The sequence below is a fragment of the Poromitra crassiceps genome (genome assembly GCF_964638095.1).
Source record: "Poromitra crassiceps genome assembly, chromosome: 8".
NCBI classification, from domain to species: domain Eukaryota; kingdom Metazoa; phylum Chordata; class Actinopteri; order Beryciformes; family Melamphaidae; genus Poromitra; species Poromitra crassiceps.
In genome coordinates this window covers 54,100,712-54,123,224 of record NC_139629.1, presented here as the reverse complement: position 1 = coordinate 54,123,224, position 22,513 = coordinate 54,100,712, and the positions used below count along the sequence as shown (strand labels likewise).

Genomic DNA, 22,513 nt, shown 5'->3' with positions numbered 1-22,513 from the left:
CTTTTGCCCCACCGTCTAAAAACTCGGGGCATTTACAACATTTTGGGGGCATTAAAAATAATAATAATTAGTGCATAAAGTTGCTAAAGCGTAGTGTAAACAGAGATGTTTGTGTGAGTGTGTTCTTCATCGTTGTCTTCTGGCAACGAGCTTGCAGGTGCTGAGTGTGTGTTAGAGATGGAAATTAAATGAATTGGATGAAAATGAAATTATCAAAATATTGGGGGCAATTTTAGCTGGATAGCTGGATGTCGATGGTGCTAATTAACACATGAATTACGGTATTAATTAATGCTAGGTGTTGATGAGGAATTAATCCATGATGATGTAACAGGTTAATATGGTCACGCTTATGAATTTCACCAAAACACCCCATTTCCTCTGTGAATCTCCTACTTGTGTGCTCTAGAGTTTAGTGTTTCCAAACGCACCCACCGCAGCAACGTCATTATGTGCGCATGCACGCAGCTCCGGTCACAGTCTCCTGGAAGCGATATTTTTTTTCGGATGATAGCGATGGCTATGGGAAGGCATAACCCGCCCCTCTCTGCCTCTGATTGGCCTAGCGTCAAACTTCCATCCAAACACATTCGCTTGGCTATCCTGCATTACATCTCTTTCTACAGTCTGTGGTCAGACAGTCAGACTCAGACATACAGCAGTTACGCTTGCTAGCCTGCATGAAAGACGCCAGTGTGTTTATGTTTTTAATATAGTCATCTATGGTTTATAACGCTGCCGCTACTCTTGGCAGTGCACGTACGTAGCCTATAGACAGAGAATTGATCAAGGGTGATATAAAACAGGGTTATTTACAGGGAACTAATTCAGCTCATTGTAACACAAGAATGACATGTATTTTATGTATTATTGTAATTTAAATATTAATCAGAGGAAACAAGGTGATGAAATTTAGAATGACAAGAAAAAATACACGTTCATATGCCTGTGCAATAGGCTAAGTAGGCCTAAATAACTGTTATACGGTTTGCAATTGTAACGTTTAATATAATAAAGTAAGATCTCACACATAACCTTTTGATTCTATATGCTGCCATCTGCCATCTTATGCTTGTTGATGTAATGATTGTTTTGCACCTGCTGCTCACGTTATGAACAAATTAATGCTTAGATGACCCTTACATCCTCAGCAGAAACTAACTGACTGCAGAGTCATTTGAATAAAGTATGAATGTTAGTTAGCTGTCCAGCAAACACTCCACTAATCGCCTATAGTTATAGTAATAATGCTTGTAAGTAGCCTACTTCCCCCCGCAGCATCGTGACATTGAATAGGCTATATTAGGCTCATTTGAGATGACTTCTGGCTCGCCTGGAAAGCAGGCGAGAGCAGCCGAGTGCAGTCAGTCAATCCGAGGCAGAGAGGGGCGGGTCATGCCTTCGCCTAGCCTTCGCCATCATGGGAAAAAAATCTCGCCTCCTGGAATGTCAACGAGGGGAGTGAGACCGCGCATAATGTACACCAAACCCTGCTCTATGTGTCACACAGTAAACAACCTGAGACCCAGTACTGCCTCTTGCCTCCTGAGTGTCACCACACACACACGAACACAACGCAGGAGGCTTGCCTGTCATGTTTACTGGCTCAAGCGGGCGGTGTCAGCACTTAAAATAACACACTACACCGCGGTGAGCATAACAAGTGCATCCTCATTTGATATGCAAAAATGATGACGTGAACTTTGACGTGAACTTTCTGAGAAGTTTACTTGCAAAGTCATTGACAGAGCCAGTCAGTCGATCATTAGGCAGCGTGACAAGAAGAACCAGCCAGGAGAGGTAGACGACATGGGATGAAAATGAGCCAAACTCGCAAACGCAGCAGCAGCTGGATGCACTTCACAAGTAAAACTAATGATAAAGCGGAATGCAATATTTGCAAATAATATATATCTTTCAAAGCAGGATCAACAAACAACCTTCACCGCCACTTAAAAACACAGCATCCCACCGTGCAATTGGCTGAGGTGAGACGCCGGCCCACTCCCGATGACGATGATGACCAAGAAGATAACGATGGCGACAATACTACTGAAACCACTCCCACATCATCAGGTAGTTACTACTGAAACCACTCCCACATCATCAGGTAGTTACTACTGAAACCACTCCCACATCATCAGGTAGTTACTACTGAAACCACTCCCACATCATCAGGTAGTACTACAATACTACTGAAACCACTCCCACATCATCAGGTAGTTACTACTGAAACCACTCCCACATCATCAGGTAGTACTACAATACTACTGAAACCACTCCCACATCATCAGGTAGTTACTACTGAAACCACTCCCACATCATCAGGTAGTACTACAATACTACTGAAACCACTCCCACATCATCAGGTAGTTACTACTGAAACCACTTCCACATCATCAGGTAGTACTACAATACTACTGAAACCACTCCCACATCATCAGGTAGTTACTACTGAAACCACTCCCACATCATCAGGTAGTACTACAATACTACTGAAACCACTCCCACATCATCAGGTAGTGAAAGCGGCAGTGGAATATTTTCATAGGAGCACAGTGGGTGCAGAAAAACTGAAGGCCACTCAGCTCCAAATGAATCCAAACAAGGAACCACAGCGACTCAAACAGGACTGCGTCACAAGATGGAACTCTACATATCACATGGTGAAGAGTTTTCTGGCTATCAAGGATGCCGTCATTTCCACCCTGGCCATCACAAATGCAGACGTCAGCCCTTTGACCCAGGAGGAATGGAGTGTGCTGATGGAGGTGTGCCCTATCCTGGAGCCCTTTGATGACGTCACAAAGGAGATCAGTGCAGACCGGTATGTTATTCTGTAGTTATAGAGTTGGTCAGCTGTAGCTAGCTTTGCATGTTTGCAAAAAATATATGATAACAAATTATGATAATGATAACAATTTGATTTGTATTAGTGTACATTATAGTGTCATTGTTGGTAACACTTTATAATACTGTAATTGTCTCACTATGTATAGTAATATCCCTGTTCTCTCTCTCTCTCTCCCTCACACACAAACACACACACACACACACACACACACACACACTAGCTATGTGACTGCCTCAAAAGTAATATTGCTGGCCAAGGGGCTACAGAAAGTTACAACCAACCACAGACCAGACGTAACAACACTAGAAGCAGCCAATTTGGTGGACTCGCTTTGTGCAAGCATGGCATCTAGATTCCACAAAATGGAATATAACCACACCCTTGCAGACGCTGCTGCACTTGACCCGAGGTTCAAGAAGATGGCATTTGGGGACCCCGGAGCTGCAGATGAGGCTTTTCAGAGAGTAGCAACTGCAGCAGGAAGACTCACTATCAGCAGCAGTAGCCAACCCAACCAGCAACAACCAGGCCAACAAGAAGGAGCGGGCAGTGCTGCAGAAGGATCAGCTGTTTGGAGCCACTTCTTTGAGCGGGCAGCTGGTGCAGCAGCAACAAGGAATCCCACAGCAGATGCCATCGTGGAGGTGCAGTGTTACCTAGAGGAGCCCCTGCTTCCAACATCCTCCGACCCTCTCAAATGGTGGGAATCTCGGGCCAATGTCTACCCCAGGCTTAGCAAGATCATGATGCGAAAGCTTTGCATTGTGGCAACGTCAGTTCCGTCAGAGAGAATATTCTCCAAGACTGGACAAATCATTTCAGAGAGGAGAAATCGCCTTAAGCCCGCAAAAGTGAGGGAACTTGTGTTCATAAATGCAAATCTGCAATAGATGTTGGTGCTGCTTGAGTATATTTTTGCTGGCTGAGAAATGCAGCATTTGTTTCCAAAGAAAAAAGCAGGTCATCTACACACTCCAGGACAGTTCACTAGTCCATTTCAGGGTTTATTATCTGTATATTTTTATCTATTTTATTTTTACAACAACTTGAGATAGCTTTCAGAAGTTGGCTATGAGCCTTTTGCACAAAAGCACTATTTTGTTAAGTTGTTTTACTATTTTACAAATCTGCAATAGAGGATGGTGCTGCTTGAGTATATTTTTGCTGGCTGAGAAATGCAGCATTTGTTTCCAAAAAAAAGCAGCTCATCTACACACTGCAGGACAGTTCACTAGTCCATTTGAGTGTTTAGTGTTTATTATCTGTATATTTTTTATCTATTTTTATTTTTCTAACAACTTGAGAATTGTTCACTAGTCCATTTCAGGACTTGGCTATAGTATGAGCCTTTTGCACAAAAGTGCTCTTTTGGTAAGATGTTTTACTATGTTATTACTGTGTGATTTGCACTAAAATTTGTTTAGCACAAAAGTTCATTATACTTGTTTTTTTTATTGTGCCAATAAAAAGTTCTAATAAGTGCTGGATGAATTGTATTCAAGTATTTACATAACACATTTCATACACAGGGTAAATTTATTCAAAATAGTAATTCACTGACAAAGCCACCTTTAATGTTTACAATGCAAATTGTTCACATTAGGTCTGGCAATTCTGATTTAAATATAATGTGACATTTATGGGAAGTTTGTCATTGGTAAATTAATTAATACATCAATTTATTCCTGTACAGGACTATAAAATATGTGCCAGTCTGCAAGAGGCATAAAATGCACGTTAGGTAAAAACAGATACCCTGTTTTAAATTAGCCTACATTTATTTACAAATTTCGCCAATAGGTCTACACTTACAGCTCCTGATCTATCTACTGGAAACAGTTTACAGTTTCACCTGTAGATGGTGGTCTACACTTGGCTAGAGGTCCTAGCCGCCCTGGGGAAAAAAGGGGGAGGGGGGCGCGCACTACTGTTTCTGAACGAGTAGTCCCCCATAAAAATAAAAATAAAGGAACGAGGAGCCGCGTTGTCATTCGTCCTATATTTAAGGTGGGCTGAATGATTCACACAGCATCAACTCGTGGCTTGAAGGAAAAGGAAACATTCCACCTTAACTAGCTACAGCTCAGTTTAATAAAAGCTATACTGAAACAGGGTGGGCGATACTGCAAAATTTGGTGTCGATCCGATACCAAGTAATAGGCTACTGGTCCAGAATTGCCGATATCGATACCGATACTTTTTACTATTAAATATGGCTTATGAACTTTCATGTAGGGGAGAGCAGTGTGTCATCAATAGGTTTATCAATTTATCAACCACTATAAATTATGACCGCTACAGTTTGAAAATGTAACATTAACCAATGCTGAAGATCCTTAATATTAATTCAACTACTATATATACCTGGATATTATTTTCCTCTGTGAAAAGACTGCCCGTGGAGTGTTGAGGGGGGGGGGTGTCTGTCTGATATTTCCCTCCTCCCCTTCTTTTCTGCAGGTCAGAGCTCTCTTTCTTGTTTCTCAGATGCTTAAACAAGTTGGTACTGTAGTAGGCTAGTGGTCCCACAGTAGTGGACAGCCTGCATGCGGCTACGTCACACTTCACAACAATACCGATGTAAAATAACCAAACGATCTGCTCCTGTTCCTTTGAGCCATCACCTAATGGCATGTGTTTTTGTATGCGATTGTGCGCGTCGGATTTCAATCCCACTCTGTGCTCTGCTGCTTGCCTTCCTTTACAAGACCCGCCCTGCATATCGTTCAAGCACTATTATTGGCCCAGGCACGTATACTCTGTTTCAGTGCACATGTGATGACACGACAACAGCAAATCCGAGGCGGAGAAGCCCTGCATGAATGCACGCAAAAAAGATAGAAAAATCGATATTTTGATGTCAGGATCGATCTTCAAAACGAGACTCAGGTATCGGGAGTATCGATATTTTGGGATCGATCCGCCCACCCCAGGCTACTGGCTTTTTCAGCATCAACATATATTTTTTTCCGCCAGTACAACCAAACATCCTTTCATTTTTCGGACCAGCTGCTAAAAAGGTACGTTTACAAGCATGAAGGAACAATAAAAGCGTGTTTCTTTTCAACACAGATAGCACTACACTTCTGGTTACAATGACATAGGCATAGCCTACTTAATTAATAGTCATTCATATGACTCAGTCTGTTCATCAAACATGCCTTTCATTAGCTGATGATGCGGTAATCGGCCTCCGTGCTCAACTGAGAGACCCCAGGCCTCGAGGTCACCTGTAGCCGGATTTTAAGCACCAAAATCGGCCTGCATGAGCCAGAAGAGACCCCCGGCATGGAAGTCACCTCGATGTGGATTTGATGCATCAAAGTCGGTCCCCATGAGCCAGGACACACCCACTGGCCTGGAGATCACGTCTGCCCCAGACAATTATATCATTTAACAGTTTAAGTTTCCGTATAAATCATTACAATATACGCTCCCGTGAGGTGGGGATGCATTTGGCGGGGGGTGCAAAACTCGCTGCTTCTCTGTTCTTTATTTTTTAAACGTGCGAAAAATACGGACTTGTGCAAAATAACGTCACCAACTATCCATATTCTTGGGTACATTCCGTTTAGCAAGCTAAGTGAGTTCAACACAACAAGCTAACTGGCATTAGTTTCAAACGAGGCTCCGTAACGGCAACGACTGACTGTAGCCTACAGTACCTGGAGCAAAGATGGCTGCTGTGTCGGCCGACTGGGGATCGGCTCTAACGCACCACAAAATTGCTAAGTTTCCTGTCAGAAAGTTAGCGTTAGCTAAGGATATTGTTGTGGTAACAAACTTACTGGCAAACTAGAACTGGCAAAGTTAATGTAGCTAACGTTACCTGACTGACATCAAACACCTGTTCATCAAACCCCGTTTGTGTGTCGTTCATTTCAAAACAATACTTGTTTTATGTCATCCCCAAATTGCCGTGAAATGTGTTTCTGCTTACCTGCTGCTGCTTCTTCATGATGAGAGTGAAAATCGATACAGTGCTCTTCAAGTAAAGAAAGAGGTGTTGCTCCGTGTCAAAATACCCGTCTGACTTCTTAAGAGAAAACCGTCGAGTGCGGAACATAGGGATGACCCCGTGTCTTTTATAGTCTCCGCTCAGATTTGAAAGATGCACATATTTATGATTGGCCCATCAAAGATGCACATATTTATGATTGGCCCATCAACTCACATCTCGTAGCGAAATCGCGCACACGCCACACGCCCGTGCGTGAGAGCTGAGAGGGGGTCATCCCTATGTTCCCAGGGTCCTATGTTCCCCTTTTTTTTCCAAATGGTGTCCACCCGCTATGCCGACCACCCGCAATGCCGACCTTAGGTTTAGGCGTGGGGGTGGGAGAGGTTAGGTTTTGTTGGCCTCCGTTCACAAGTGATTTTGTCACCCTGCCTGTTTCCGATGAAGGCGTACCAGTACCACCTACTAGTGGCCAGAGCCATGATGGCCCAGAGCTGTTCCTGGGGTCTTGGTGACATGTCACACAATGTCAATGTGGCTCCCAGGACCAACTCCCCTAATTATGTTGCGCCCATGACCTCAGTGAGGACAGACCCAGAGAGATTTTTTAAAATATTCAGTGAAATAATTAGAGTTAAAGTAGACTAAAATGATAACGTTGTGTGTCTTGTGTGTAAAAGTCACGTAGAAGTAGAGACGGATAATTTAAACGTATCTGGTAGAAGTCCCTTTTACTTATTTTGGAACTCTTGACAGGAAGTGGCTGTGTCACTCGTGCAGGAAACGGAACACGGATCTGGGTCGAGTGTCAGAAACGACGTGTCATTCAGTTCAGTACAGTTGATTTCAGTTCACTCAGCTGCTCCAGAGTTCTATTTATACGTCTTTATGAGAGTTTCACGTCGTCCAGGTGCAGCCAGAGAGTCTGGCTGTCAACTGTCTGTGAGTTTCCGCCTCTTCTTCCTCAGTCAGCCAGAGCACTGTGGGGAACTTTGCTGCAAGTCAGCCTTAGCTTAGCTTAGCTTAGCTAGCCTAGCTGGAATCACTATGTTTATTTGGGTCGGAGCTCAAAGACTTCACGTTACTCTTACCATCAATCTGTTGTGTGTGTGTCTGTGGGAGAGACAAGTAAACCACTGGCTAGCTGCATGCTAAAAACACCTGCTCCCATTCATCCGTCAGACAGTTCAGTTTATTCACAAGTACAATCATAATGGAGACACCCCGGTAAGCTATCTGAAGCTTGAGAATAGGGGCACAGACACCAAGCAGATACTGTTAGTAACCTACAAGACTGTAGTAGACTATCCTAAGACCCTAAAAAGTACCACTAATAAATTGATATGTATATAATAATAATACGTGCGTCGTGCAATATAGAATAGTATTTATTCCATCAGTGTACATTGATTAAATAGGTTAGATACACACACACACACACACACACACACACACACACACACACACACACACACACACACACAAAGACATGTGTTAAGTGGAAATAACAGAGTAGACTTCAGAAGTCTCCAGCTTTTAGCAGCAACTGCTGCCTTAAGGATAAGTTCACCCAAAAATCAAAATGCAGTCGTTATGTACTCACCCCCTAGCCCCATAAGTGATGCTACTACTGTACTCCATATACACTCCTACAGTCCTAGCATCACACCCACTTCCATAAGGCAATAGGGGCTGTGAACGGCTGTTCAAAACGCTCTCCCACCTGTCTCCGATGTCCGATTGCAGATCCGAAGATATGATAGTCCTCCTACGGAAGCCAGTAATTTAGCCGGGGCAGTTAAAATAATATTGCTGTCTGTGTGAAACAACCGTTTAAAAGCAGTCTTTCCACAGCCTGTGCTGAATTTACAGCAGGGTGTGTTTGATCTCACTATCATGGTGCGCCGCTTGCACGCAGCAAGCAAACACATGCAGTCACATGGAGACGGCGGCTCAGTCAGTGATCAAATCCAGCGCACCTGGGAAGCAAAACGTCATGAAATACTCAAACTCCCAAGGTTCCTGTCGGCACTAGGAAGCTTCTCCTCTCCGAAATATGGCATATTAGTAGCACTTTTTAGGCTCTTAGGATAGTCTAGGTGTCTTGTAGATAAGCTATCTTAAAAAATAGACATAATGACATTCTTACAGACAGACAGACAGACAGACTGTGTCTCACTGACTCTCCTCTGTCCTGGTCAGCTCCAGGTTGGGCTCCTGTATTGATGACCCGCGGTTGGTCATCCCAGTAACGGTTGGTCATCCCATCCCCGGTCGCTAACGGCAGCAGCATGAAGGCTCTGATCCTGGTCGGCGGGTATGGCACGAGGCTCCGCCCCCTCACACTGAGCGCCCAAACCGCTGGTGGAGTTCTGCAACAAGCCCATCCTGCTGCACCAGGTGGAGGCGCTGGTCACGGTGAGCTCATCGCAATTCGCAACATCACAATTCGCAACATCACAAAGACAATCTATAAACAACATCTGGATGGATTCTTTTTGGCTATGAAGGTGTGAGAGGAAAGAAAACATTGTATAAAAAGAGGATTAAAATATAAATAAAAAAGAGTTAAACCCCCATTTTTTACCTTAAAGGGATAGTTGGGTTTGTTTGAAGTGGGGTCCTATCAGCTAGTTTGATACACTAACTGAATTAGGTGCAGTGTTCTGGAGGCTGGGCGCAGCGTGTAACGAGACCCGACACTCAGAGCAGCAGCCAAACCAGCTTTTTCTCTGTAAGTACGTGGGGTCAAGAACTAAAACGTAATTTAGCCACCTAAAACAACGCCCACCTAAACAAATCGATATCTGTGTACATGCACGCTCTATTTTGACAATTTTCAGCGCTTTACTTTTCCGCCAAACAGCAGTTTCATTCGGCACTGCTTTTTCTCCCAACCGTACAACTACCGTATTCCTCCGCTAAAAGCCTGGACAGAGCACAGAGCCGCGGTTTACAAAACAGGAAGGCTTAGAAGAGAGATAAAACACTGACTTACTTTAGAGACAACAAGTCACCTGGCCTCTCTGGTCTGGGACGTTTTCCACAATTTATCCTGGGAATGGTGAAAAAGTTCTGGAGGACACCGGCATTTAGGCAGCAGGCAGTTCCTCGCATCTCTCTTTCTGCCTGTTCACTCTCTGCAAAAGTTCCTCTTCTGTATATTACTCTCTCTGGTTCATAATTGTATCCTCTTGTCATCAAGGTGAATGGCATATCATCCTCGCTATCAAAATCACTCATATTTTCGTTCGTGTATTATATTTGTTGTGTCTTCACTAACAAACTGGGAGAAATAAAATAACCCAAAATAACAGCTGATCTGCGGAGTAATCCAGCGCTCTGTGCAGGCTTTTAGCGGAGGAATACGGTAGTTGTACGGTTGGGAGAAAAAGCAGTGCCGAATGAAACTGCTGTTTGGCGGAAAAGTAAAGCGCTGAAAATTGTCAAAATAGAGCGTGCATGTACACAGATATCGATTTGTTTAGGTGGGCGTTGTTTTAGGTGCTAAATTACGTTTTAGTTCTTGACCCCACGCAGGCCCGGTTCTACGGGGGTGCAAAAGCATGCATTGCACCCTTATTTTAATTGTCTGCATGCTCAGTTGAAAAGTAAAAAAAAAAAAAAAAAAAAAAATTTTTTTTTTTTTTTTTTTTTTTTTTTAAATAAATGCTACAGCTGCACACTTACTGTTTAAACTTGAATTATAGTTGTTGTTTTTCTTTGTTCTTTGATGTGATTTTATGGCTTTTTGGCACCTATATGTAACCTTTTAAGGTTGAGATAATTGTATTATCATTATATGGTCCAAATATTTCAGTAAAGCACTTGAAACACTTGAAATATTCTTGCTTGGGTGGTATCATTCTACTTGAAATGATGGTCAAATGCATTATTTTTAGTAAAATAACATGTCAAATTTTTCGGGCGGCCGGCCTTCGGCCGGCCACCCGAGTGGGCCCGGCCTTCGGCCGGGCATCTGCACCCCTTCCTATCTAGGATGCACCCCTAGTCATCTTGTTCTGGAACCGGCCCTGACCCCACGTACTTACAGAGAAAAAGCTGGTTTGGCTGCTGCTCTGAGTGTCGGGTCTCGTTACACGCTGTGCCCAGCCTCCTGAACACTGTACCTAATTAAGTTAGTGTATCGAACTAGCTGATAGGACCCCACTTCAAACAAACCAAACTATGTCCACTGACAAACGGTACAATTTTATTGTGAAGTACGTATAAGAAGTTAAACATGTTTAGCTTGCTAGCTTGATTTTCTCTCACTGAAACAAGTCGAGACAAGAACATTTGGGGATATTTAGAGCACCCCTCCCCCCAGCAAACCAGTTATAAACACTGCATAAAGGTAAGCAAATAGAGACTAGAGAGTACAAGCAGAAGCAGTAAAATAAGGGTGATCGGAACGTACAACGTACGTTAGCATCTGTAACTGTGGAAGCGCAGATTCAATCGTTTATACGTTTATATATAATCATGCATATACCTGTATGTATAGTGTCTATAAGGCTACGTTCACACAGCCATCCTTAGTGCTTGAATCTGACTTGGTGCTCACATCTGATTTTTTGTGTGGCTGTTCACACAGACTTTTTAAAAGTGGCCCATATCAGACTCCAGTGTGAACAGGTCGTGGACCTGAAGTGACCCGCATGTGCAGAAGAACAACAATAACGTCACACGCAGCACACAGCTGTTCTACATAAACCCGGAAGAAGACAGCAGTGAACATGGAGGTAACTGACGATGTTGTTTCATCTGTTGTTTACGGTTCAATTTACAAGTTATTGTGCAGTGGAAGCCAGCGGATACGGGTGCAGATGACAGCGAGGAGGAGGAGAAAGAGAGCCTTTAGAAAACATTTTAATGATGGCTTTCTGTGGAGCAATAGCTGCTACTTCTTGCAAATACTTATAAGGTCTAAAACCTCACTGTCCCTCCACTGATTAGCTCCCTCACAGCTGTCCTCCATGTTTGTAATCACAATCTACCTGCTTGGTCCTCCCTCCTCCCACCAGTGCAGAATAGTGACGAATGTCGCTCTGGAATGACGTAAAAGTCACATTGAAGCATTAAGTCAGATATGGGCCAGATGTCTGTTCCAAAACATCAGATTCAAATCTGATGTTTTTCCACATTTGAAAGTAGCCCAGGTCATCTTTAAAAAAGTCACTTTCAATGTGACTTGTACTGTTCACACAGTCATGAAAAAGACTGACCTGAGTCACTTAGGGGGGAAAAGATTAGATTCAAGCACTAAGCATGGCTGTGTGAACGTAGCCTAAGTGTGAGTGAAGTGAATTAAGTGAAATTAATATTTTGATTGTATTTTTGTTGACATTTCACTTTTATTCACAATAGTTTGTGTGTGTGTGTGTGTGTGTGTGTGTGTGTGCGTGCGCGCGCGCGCGCGCGCAGGCCGGTGTGGATCACGTGGTCCTAGTGGTCAGCTACATGTCGGACCTGCTGGAGAGAGAGATGAGAGTCCAGGAGCAGAGAGTGAGTCACACACATGGCTGCCTGGACAGGCCTGACCACTGAGTGCATTTTGTGTCAAAGCAATGCAAAGTGACTCCTGCTTTAGGGCTTGGGCTGTATAAGTATTGTCTTGGCTGAACACATTATTCCAATCAAAGTTAGGAAATTCCCTTTATTTTATTTGACTTTTGTTTATGTCTACAAATGTTAGTTTGTGCTTGAGTTCTTCCCTGACAGTTTTGGTATAGACGGGCCATTGTATTTAAGCAAGCAGTATTCTACAATATAATGACCTGTGTGCAGAATATACTATAGGAAGACATTTATTTTTTCATTATTGTCAAGCCACAGAACAGTAAAGAGGATATTAATGTTATGTGTGTGTTGTCCTTCATAGAGCTAGCCTCTATATTTTGCTCTCAAAGTGCACTCAATCTGGCCCCCGGACCCCCCTAGTGTGTGTGAGATCAACCCACCACAATCTCTCCAAATCCTGTGGGAAACACTGTGAGGAAATAATCCACAATGAAAAGAATCGTTAGTTGCAGGCGGACCTGCTTTTATGTGGATGACATTTGCTTTTATTCTGAAAGAAAAATAAGGTGATTATTATTATGATATGTAGAATCAGTAGTGCTGATGATTATAATATGTGGTATTAGTAGTGGAGGTCATGTCCAGACTGATCAGATGAGCTGTTTTCTCCTCAGCTTGGGATCCGTATCTCTCTGTCTCATGAGAAGGAGCCTCTGGGAACAGGTGAGCGCTCAAGGCCTTGCAACTTTTTGAAAATAGACATGAATAGATATGGGTCATTGAATGTGCTTGAATTTATCTATTTTGTGCAAGAATAGAAAAGTTATTTTGATATTAATTTGACTAAACTATAGTATAGTATATATACTATACTATACTATACTCAGATGCAGCGGTATGATTTTTTGACGGTATGATAACCTTGGAGAAAATTATCACGGTTTCACGGTATCACGGTATTGCGGCCCTTTTATGTATTCTTGTCAAATATGGCACAAAAAAACATACAATTTTAATTTTTACCATGAACAAAATGATAGTTGAATGGGGACCATGATGACAAAAATATCTTTGGCAATGAAGTATGCCACAGCATCATTTAATTATTTGGCATGGTTTGGATTTGGGTGCATAGGCCATTTGTTTCTCAAATGCATGTTGAATTGTTGGCTGGTCTCTGCAGCTGTTGATGTGGATACCCCTCCGCTGGTGCCAGTACTACTGCTAGCCTAAAAAAAGAAAAAATACATGTTAATGTAACCTACATCTGTAATGACAGTTAACTGTTGCGAATGTGTGTGTGCTTGGATATATAACAGTACTATTCTTACTTATCATAAATGACGATTTATTTAATCTAATTTTATGTAAAACTAAAACACATAATATCAAATAGATGCTTATCTTTTGTAAAAATCGGATGGACACTGACTGCACTGGACAGTGGACACAAATGATTGTTTCAATGTTGATGGCGCACAGCGCACACCCCCACTCACACACCCCCCTCTCCCTCTGTCTCACACATTAGCCTCTGCCCCTGTGCTGAGCGCTTGTCTTTTCCCCCTCTCTCTCTCTCTCTCACACACACACACACACACACACTGTTTGTGCCTCAATTCACTGGCAGGTTGGAGGAGTCTTGAACGTTACTTCTCTTCAGTGCAATGTGTTTTTGATAACGAGGCGCTGGCCAGCCTGGCCTACCCAAGACGTGATCACTCAGTCAAGAAGTAACGTTACGTTAACGTTAGTCAGCTGATGCTAATTCGCCATGTTAACGATAGCCTATGATGAGTCATCATGAGTGTTTATCTGACGTTAATGTTAGCTACTCCTCAAACCTGCCGGTGGAAATGGTTTAGCGTTATGTCCGATGTGATGTATGATGAAGCAAGACCTCCTCTCCCCCTACCAACCCTCCCGGTCCCTCAGATCCTCCTCAGCCAACCTCCTTTCCACCCCCAAGTCCAAACTCCGCAGCTTTGGGGACAGAGCTTTCTCTCGGGCAGCTCCCAGACTCTGGAACGCCCTTCCCCAAGAAATCAGAACCTCAGAGTCCCTCACAGTCTTCCACTCCCGCCTCAAAACCCATCTCTTTTCCACCGCCTTCCCTTAGTCCCTCTGCTCCCTCCCCCCATCCTTGCTTGTGTGCTGTCTCTGTCTACTGTCTTGTCTCACCACTATCGCCCCCCCCCCCACATAGTACTCAGTGTTTAGTGTAATCTCTGTCGTTATATGTTCACTAACGTCACCCCCCCCCCCCCCCCCCCCCCAAGTGTTTAGTTTTTGTGTAGCCTACTGTAAAGCGTCTTTGAGCTATGGAAAAGCGCTATATAAGCCCCATCTATTATTATTATTATTATTTAACGTTAACGTACCTTGAATTTTGCAAATGAGGACGGGTGGTGTTCTCTCAGATGGGCTATCATGATTGAGGTATTGCCTCCTAGTGCAGCCACTCATGCATGTCTTGCATGTCGGCTGTCCTTCCTCCTGTAAGCCCTGGCCATCCGTGTTTTTCTGATAACCAAAATAGTCCCACACTACCGATTTTGTCCTTTTTTGACGGGGGAAAAAGTTCGGGGGGTTCTTAAACACAATTTAGTGAAAACTAATTTGGTCGTTCCCCATCACTACAACACTACATGGGGAATAGTGAGTGAATGAGTGAACGATTCTGAACGCAGCTTAATGAGTCACATGAAAGTGAAACCAACATCTCTGGCAGCCATTGTCACTCACAACAATGAGTGCGTTTACATGCAGACAATAAACGGATAACTGAGAATAATCAGTTTATGGCAATAATCTGATTTCTGCGTTTACATGCACTTTAATAATCCGACAATAGGAAAAACCCGGGTTTACATGATTCAGTCAATTAGTCGGATTTCTCTCCAGAAGGCAGCGGTAATTCCGCAATAAAACAACAAAAGAAGTTGCAAAATGCAAAATCACATTTTCATTACTTCTTGTCTGGCTCGGAGGATGGTTTAGGTGAAAATTAGTTTGTATCTCGTTGTCGGGAGGCGTCGCTTTGGAAGTGTGAATCTGTCATATATTTCCAACTTTACCAAGCGCACAGAGACAGGCAGGCGACTGAAGCACGTCAAATAACATGAACGATACAGATCTTGACCCAACTGAATTTAAATAGCTGTCAGAAAACTGAGCGAATTAAGGTCTTTAGTGGCGGATAACTTGTGTTTTGAACAGCTGAGTAGGCTACGTTTTGTTCGTATAAATCTTTTTAATCCGTCATCTGAAAAAACCCGTCACACACAGATCACGGCTTGCACACTGAGTCCAATGCGTTTTATTAATGCGTCGTTCTATTCGCAATTCAAGACAAATATTCGTCATCTCCTGTATCCACATTACAACATAGCAGTGCAGCAACGGGGAGGCAGCAGGTCGGGAAACGCCTGTTGCAGGAGCTCCGTGCTGCTCACCTTCATCTCATCAAGCCGGCTGTGGTGCGCCATGGCCGGGGAGAAGAAGCAGAAAGGGGCCAGTGAGTGAGTGAGTGAGCAGCGCGCGTCTCCAGCTGCCTCTCTCTCCCGCAACGTGTACATGCGCAGATGTATAAACCCGAAAGAAAGCTGGTTATGCTGTATACATGCAGAGAGAACACCGATTATTGCCCAGAAACCTAGGTGTGTTTATCGGTTTATTCATAACCCGTTTATGACCATAAACGGATAAAGCTTATCGGTGTATGCTGTTTACATGACCACTTGAATAATCAGGTAACTCAGAAATCCGCTAATAAACAGTTTATTGGTGTGCATGTAAACGCACTCTATGATGACTCCTTGATTACTGATTGCTCTCTACACACACATGCAGCAGGGGGGAGGGGCCGTGTAACTGCACTCTGTCTCTGCAAGGGACCCCAGGCACTTTCTCTCAGGGAAACAGCTGATACCGTGGAGAAGGTATGAAGGCAAAATTTAGTGGTTTTGATACCGTGGCTTTTTCAAACCGCGGTATACCTTCAAATCGGAAACCGCTGCATCCCTACTCACACATTCAAGCCTGAAGCCTCTCTCTCTCTTTAATAGTTGTCTGTGAGCTTCTGTAGAGTTGCTAGTTCTCATTAGAGGAACCTGCAAGTTTTGTGCGGGAACTTCCTCAGACAATCAAACCATGTTGGTCATTTTCAAAAGTTTGGGGAAAACATCGTGTGTGTGTGTGTGTGTGTGTGTGTGTGTGTGTGTGCGTGTGTGTGTGTGTGTGTGTGTGTGTGTGTGTGTAGCCGGTCCCCTGGCGCTGGCCAGAGAGCTGCTGGCCGTGGACAACGAGCCGTTCTTCGTCCTGAACTCCGACGTCATCTGTGACTTCCCCTTCACACACATGCTGCAGTTCCACCAGAGCCACGGCAGAGAGGGGACCATCGTGGTGAGAGACAGACAGACAGACTTACAGACGAGGAGAGACTGACAGACAGACAGACAGACTTACAGACGAGGAGAGACAGACAGACAGACAGACAGACTTACAGACGAGGAGAGACTGACAGATGGGGAGAGACAGACATACAGATGGGGAGAGACAGACTGACAGACAGACAGATGGGGAGAGACAGACTGACAGACATACAGATGGGGAGAGACAGACTGACAGACATACAGATGGGGAGAGACAGACATACAGACAATTTTCCTAATATTTATCATCCAGTGATATAAAAAAGTGATTAAACTGTGTGCCGGTGGGGTGACTTGTGTGTGTGTGTGTGTGTGTGTGTGTGTGTGTGTGTGTGTGCAGGTGACGCGGGTGGAGGAGCCCTCTAAGTACGGTGTGGTGGTGTACGAGCCTGGCGCCGGGAGGATCCAGCGCTTCGTGGAGAAGCCTCAGGTCTTCGTCTCCAACAAGATCAACGCCGGCATGTACATCTTCAATCCCAGCATGCTCAGCAGGATCCAGGTACACACACACACACACACACACACACACACACACACACACACACACACACACACACACACACACACACACACACACAGAGCACAGCACACTATGTAGGCAGCTCTGACAAACTGAGGCCCTGTTTACACAGCAACGCTCCCTGCATAAAACAGCAAACCTTTTTAGCGTTAGTGCCTTCCTTTTACACGGGAACGGCATTCTTGGGGTGTGAAAATGCAAAAAAGTGAAAACATTTACCCAGTGTGGGAGTTTCAAAAGTTGCATTCAAATAAAATAATTTATGTTTTTATTTGCAGATTGTGTGAATCAACCAGAGGGCAAAGCATAGAGAGGGGTGAATAGAAATGTATATTTTTTGTAAGTTAGACAATATATCGAAGTTTTAGACTACCTCAAAGCATCGGTAATGTGTCCCACATAAACGTACTCTTTGTCCCACATTTCGTTTGCTGGGATCTGGTCGCCCTAAGTCTGACTGTCTGTGTGTGTGTGTGTGTGTGTGTGTGCGTGTGCGTGTGCGTGTACGTGTGTGTGTATGCGTGTGTATGTGCTTGCGTGCATGCATGCGTGTGTATACGTGCGCACGCGCGCGTGTGTGTGTGTGTGTGTGTGTGTGTAGCTCAGGCCGACGTCCATCGAGAAAGAGATCTTCCCGGTCATAAAAAAAAAAGACTGGTAAAAGTAGAAGTACTGATTCAACTTGTTTACTCAAGTAAAAGTTAAAAAAAAAAGTACAGGCTCTGAAATGTAATAAAGTATCAAAGTAAAAAAGTATTTCTACCGGCTGTTACTGTGCAAAGCTAAATGAAACTCACATCACATTAATATAATTATAAGACTATTAAACTTAAACGATCCCCTCCAAACATGTTTTAAGATGTATAAATACTATACTTTGATTAATAATTTTTGTGATATGGTTGTTCACAAAAAGGGTGCACATAATGCACGAAAGCTGGGAGAGCAGGAGACAAGAGAGACAAACAACATTACACCGTTTTTATCTGTCGTGCTTTAAAACTAAACTAATAGCCTGTTTTGAACATGTAAGGAGTAGAAAGTACAGATATGTGTGTTAAAATGTAGGGAGTAAAAGTAAAATAGATTACAGATACCTGAAAATCCTACTAAGTACAGTAACAAAGTATTTGTACTTAGTTGCTTCCCATCTCTGGGGTTCATAACCCCCAAAATACACTAACGCTTCCTTTTGCAGTCCCCTAATTACTAAGTATTTACCTGGTAATATTACTATTACCCCTTAAATCAACTAAGTATTACCAGTTACAAGGGATATGTTAACAGCCTGGTATGTAAAAAAATGCATGTTAATGCCAGGTGTAAATGCATCGTGATCAGGATGTGATCAGAACTTCCCGACCACATCTGGAGGTAGTCTGGCTCACATTGTGTTCAGATCTTTCACACCCCATTTACACCTGGTTTTTAAATGTGACCATTATCCAGATCACTTATCCGGATACAGGTCACATTTAAAAACCAGGTGTAAATGCGGTGCAGTGGAGGTGGGGTGGAGTCCTCGCAGTCAGAATCCAAAGTGTATGGTTGCAGCGTCTTCCCAGTTGCAGTAGGTGAAGACTGTTATCGAAACATTAAATGTATAGGTTATATATATATATACCTTAAGTGCTGTTTAAAGCTTTAGAACTAAACTAACTAATTTAAACATAATTCTGGCATTACTGCATCTGCTTCTCTTTAGGACTATCCCATTTTCTAACTCAGGGGTTCCCAAACTTTTCAGACCAAGTACCGCTATGTACCAAACCAAATTTCCGCACGGACCACTTCGACTGCGGATACAATAATGTTTCCTCATAAAATAAAATGTGCTGATTTAACCATTCAGTAGCATCAGAAAGGCTAAATAACAACATAAGGCTACACACACACACACACACACACACACACACACACACACACACACACACACACACACACACACACACGCCAACAATAGGCTGTGTAAGAGGACCGCCTTGAAAATGTTTTTTTTTCTTCCCCTCGCTAAATTTGGAGCATTATTTAGCCACCTTGCTAACAAGCTAGTGTGACACGGTTGGTGCCAATCGATGCCTTAGGTCTTCTAGTTTCATATGATACCAGAAACGTCACTCTGGCTTTAAATCTGAGCCCGCTACACGCTGCAGCCTCTGGAAGTAGATTTTCAAAATCTGATATTTCTCAAAAAGAAAAGAAAGGAAGACAGAAAAACTGGGGAGCTCTCGCGGTATGCTACGAGATGAGGAGCTCTCGCGGTATGCTACAAGATGAGGAGCTCTCGCGGTATGCTACGAGATGAGGAGCTCTCGCGGTATGCTACAAGATGAGGAGCTCTCGCGGTATGCTACAAGATGAGGAGCTCTCGCGGTATGCTACAAGATGAGGAGCTCTCGCGGTATGCTACGAGATGCAGGGCCCGGTAGCAAACCCGGTGATACAGCATAGATATACAGTAAGTTCACATTATGCTAGAGCTTGCTGCTGTTCCGCCACCATCTGCATGGAATAAAGGAAGAACCAGCAGTGTCATTTCCAAAATCCATCCTAGTATACAAGGCGTTGTCCCTTTTCCTGGTAAGAAACAGCAGATACAATGTAACATTTACAAAGGACTTGGTTTACCATCTCTCCTTTGTAAAACAGAAAATAAAATGACAAAAAAGAAAAATATATGTTTTGCTACCTGAATATAGAGCTCAGCCTGTGCGTCTTTCAGCATAAACGAGGCCTGGAAAGTGGAAAGGAGAGAGAGAAGCAGAGAGGGAGGAAAATAGAATTAGGCCACTAAAAAATACATAGACCCCAAATGTACATAAAGGTGTAAAATGCAGAGGTAGCAGTAGGGACCACAGAGGAGCTGCAGGTGAGCAGCAGATACCTGCCTACAAACATAATGGAGCCAAAGCTATGACGTGGGAGCTGAAGATGTTTGGAGGTGATGTTGCTATGGTGCCAGGTTATTATGTTGCAAAACCGGACTGCGCACATTGATATGTAACTAAGATAATGATAAAACCCGTCTCAAATTGCCATCTGGCAGCCAAGGTTTTGTAGAATCTAATAAATATAACGAACAAAACAAACGCTGCTAGCTGACTCACTGTTAATGTTGATTACCGGTAGTGACATTTTATAGACTAAACAACTAATCGATTATTAGTCAAGACAATAATCTACAGTTGAATCGATAATGAAAATAATCGTTAGTTGCACACACCCCTACTTCAAATAATGGTTGAACCCTAGTCTTGTGTATTTTCTGTCCATGGTTGAGGGTCCAGTAGTAACTCTGTTTCTTCTCTGCAGGCCCAGTGGTCACAGAGGAGAAGATTCAGGAAGCCAAGCTCTTCTACCAGATGCACTTCAGACAGACTGTATTCGATGAAGAAGGCTGGAGGAAACTCCTAGAGGTATCCTAAAAGTGTTCTACCTATCTGTCCATCACACAGACACAGCCCATTCACACAAAGAGGTGTTCATCCTTCATCATACAGCTCGACACTAAACTGATGTGAATGTGCTTTCTGCTGGCAGAAATACGATGGTCGTCTTCCCATCCGGATCAAAGCTGTTCCTGAGGGCAGGGTCATACCACGAGGGAACGTGCTCTTCACCGTGGAAAATACAGACCCCGACTTCTTCTGGCTCACCAACTACATCGAGGTAAAACTAAACACAGAAATGTCTTCATAGTGTTAAGACTCTGTCACTGAGCCAGACTGGGTTTGTCCACATCCGTCTCCTTACACCCATATTACTGTGTTTTGGGGTAATTATGACCTGTAGTTGTTTGGATTATGTTGTAATTCGTAACAACCTACTGAACTTATTTTGGCAGTGTACCTCTAAATAATATAATAAAGTAGATTACAATAACGTAAATAATAATAATAATAATAACTGCGGTCACATGACCGCGGTCATGTGGTCATCGTCACAGCCCTATGCTGAACCATCAAACAGGCTTGGTGTGGCCACACCCATAGACGAGAAGTTATGACATGATGCATGAGAAGTATTGATCTCTTTCCTGTCCTTTTCCTCAACAACTCCCCTTCTCCTCTCTTGCCCCTTCCCCCTCATTCCTGTTTCCCCCCAACCCTCCCTTTGCTGAGGATAGACCATGCTGGTCCAGATGTGGTATCCCATCACAGTGGCCACAATATCCAGGGAGTTTAAGAAGATCCTGGCCAAGCACCTGAAGGCCACTTCAGGGAGCCTGGAAGGTCTGGACTTCAAACTGCACGACTTCGGCTACAGAGGAGTCTCCTCACAGGAGGTCAGCAGGAGCTTCTTTCATTCCTTCTCACTAGTCGTACTCAACATCACTGATGTCAATATTGACATGAACAGGACCCAATGACAGTCACAGGCCAAAGTCTTTCATGAGCAAAACGCATGGCTGCAACATCAATCATCAGTCAACAATATCGATTTTTCTACCGGTGTTTTTGACCTTTTCCTTTCTCCTTCCATACGACTGCCCCCACTCACCTGGCCAATATGGCTGGAGTTTATGCTGCATTCAGTGGATGTGGGAATATCATTATTCTTAGGAACACTTCGGTGATACTGATTCTGATGTCATTCTTAACCTTTGACTGTGCTCAAATTAATGTGAATATCTTTAGTTCAAGGTCTTTAGTTCCATTCTAACCAAACATGACAGATTAGATTTTGGTGGTGAAAGGTCAAGGTCACTGTGAGCTCACAAACGCCATTTTCAAGGTCGTTAACGCGGTATCTCAGTAAGTAACGCCTTGACGGAATTTCTTCGAATTTGCCTCAAACATCCACTTGGACCAAGGGTGAACTGATTAGAATTTGGTGGTCAAAGTTCAAGGTCACGGTGATCTCACGACCGCCCGTTTCATGCTCGGTAACACGATATCTCAGGTATGCCTTAAAGGAATTTCTTCAAATTTGGCACAAACGTCCAATTGGACTCAAGGATGAACTGGCCAAAAGTCAAAAGTTCAAGGTCACTGTGACCTCATGAACGCCATTTTCTAGCTCGTTAATGCGATATCTCAGGAACGCCATGATGGAATTTCTTCACATTTGGCTCAAAGCTCTTGACAGACATGATGTCAACTGCTCACTTGTTGTATATCTGCGGTGAAGTTGTTCTAGTCTTTAGGAATGAAACTTGGATGCCAAACTAATCTTTACTGCCCTGTTCATATCAGAAGAAAAATGGGACGACATCTCGTTGCTAC

General features: G+C 43.5%; 2 protein-coding genes across 2 annotated transcripts in view; one reads left to right on the top strand and one right to left on the bottom strand.

Moving 5' to 3' along the window:
• LOC310780808 (uncharacterized protein) overlaps positions 1-22,513 on the bottom strand; it is a gene marked incomplete at both ends in the record, with an annotated part of 118,416 nt that overhangs the window by 8,340 nt on the left and 87,563 nt on the right. The gene's annotated exons all lie outside the window — the stretch shown is intronic.
• The window catches only part of LOC310781609 (nicotinamide phosphoribosyltransferase-like), a gene marked incomplete at its 5' end in the record, with an annotated part of 6,050 nt that continues 3,738 nt past the window's right edge, over positions 20,202-22,513 (top strand). Inside the window, 4 exons of the mRNA XM_083642213.1 lie at positions 20,202-20,229; positions 20,601-20,704; positions 20,829-20,957; positions 21,415-21,573. Of these exons, the coding sequence (XP_083498339.1) occupies positions 20,202-20,229; positions 20,601-20,704; positions 20,829-20,957; positions 21,415-21,573 (420 nt within the window). The remainder of the gene's footprint in view (positions 20,230-20,600; positions 20,705-20,828; positions 20,958-21,414; positions 21,574-22,513) is intronic.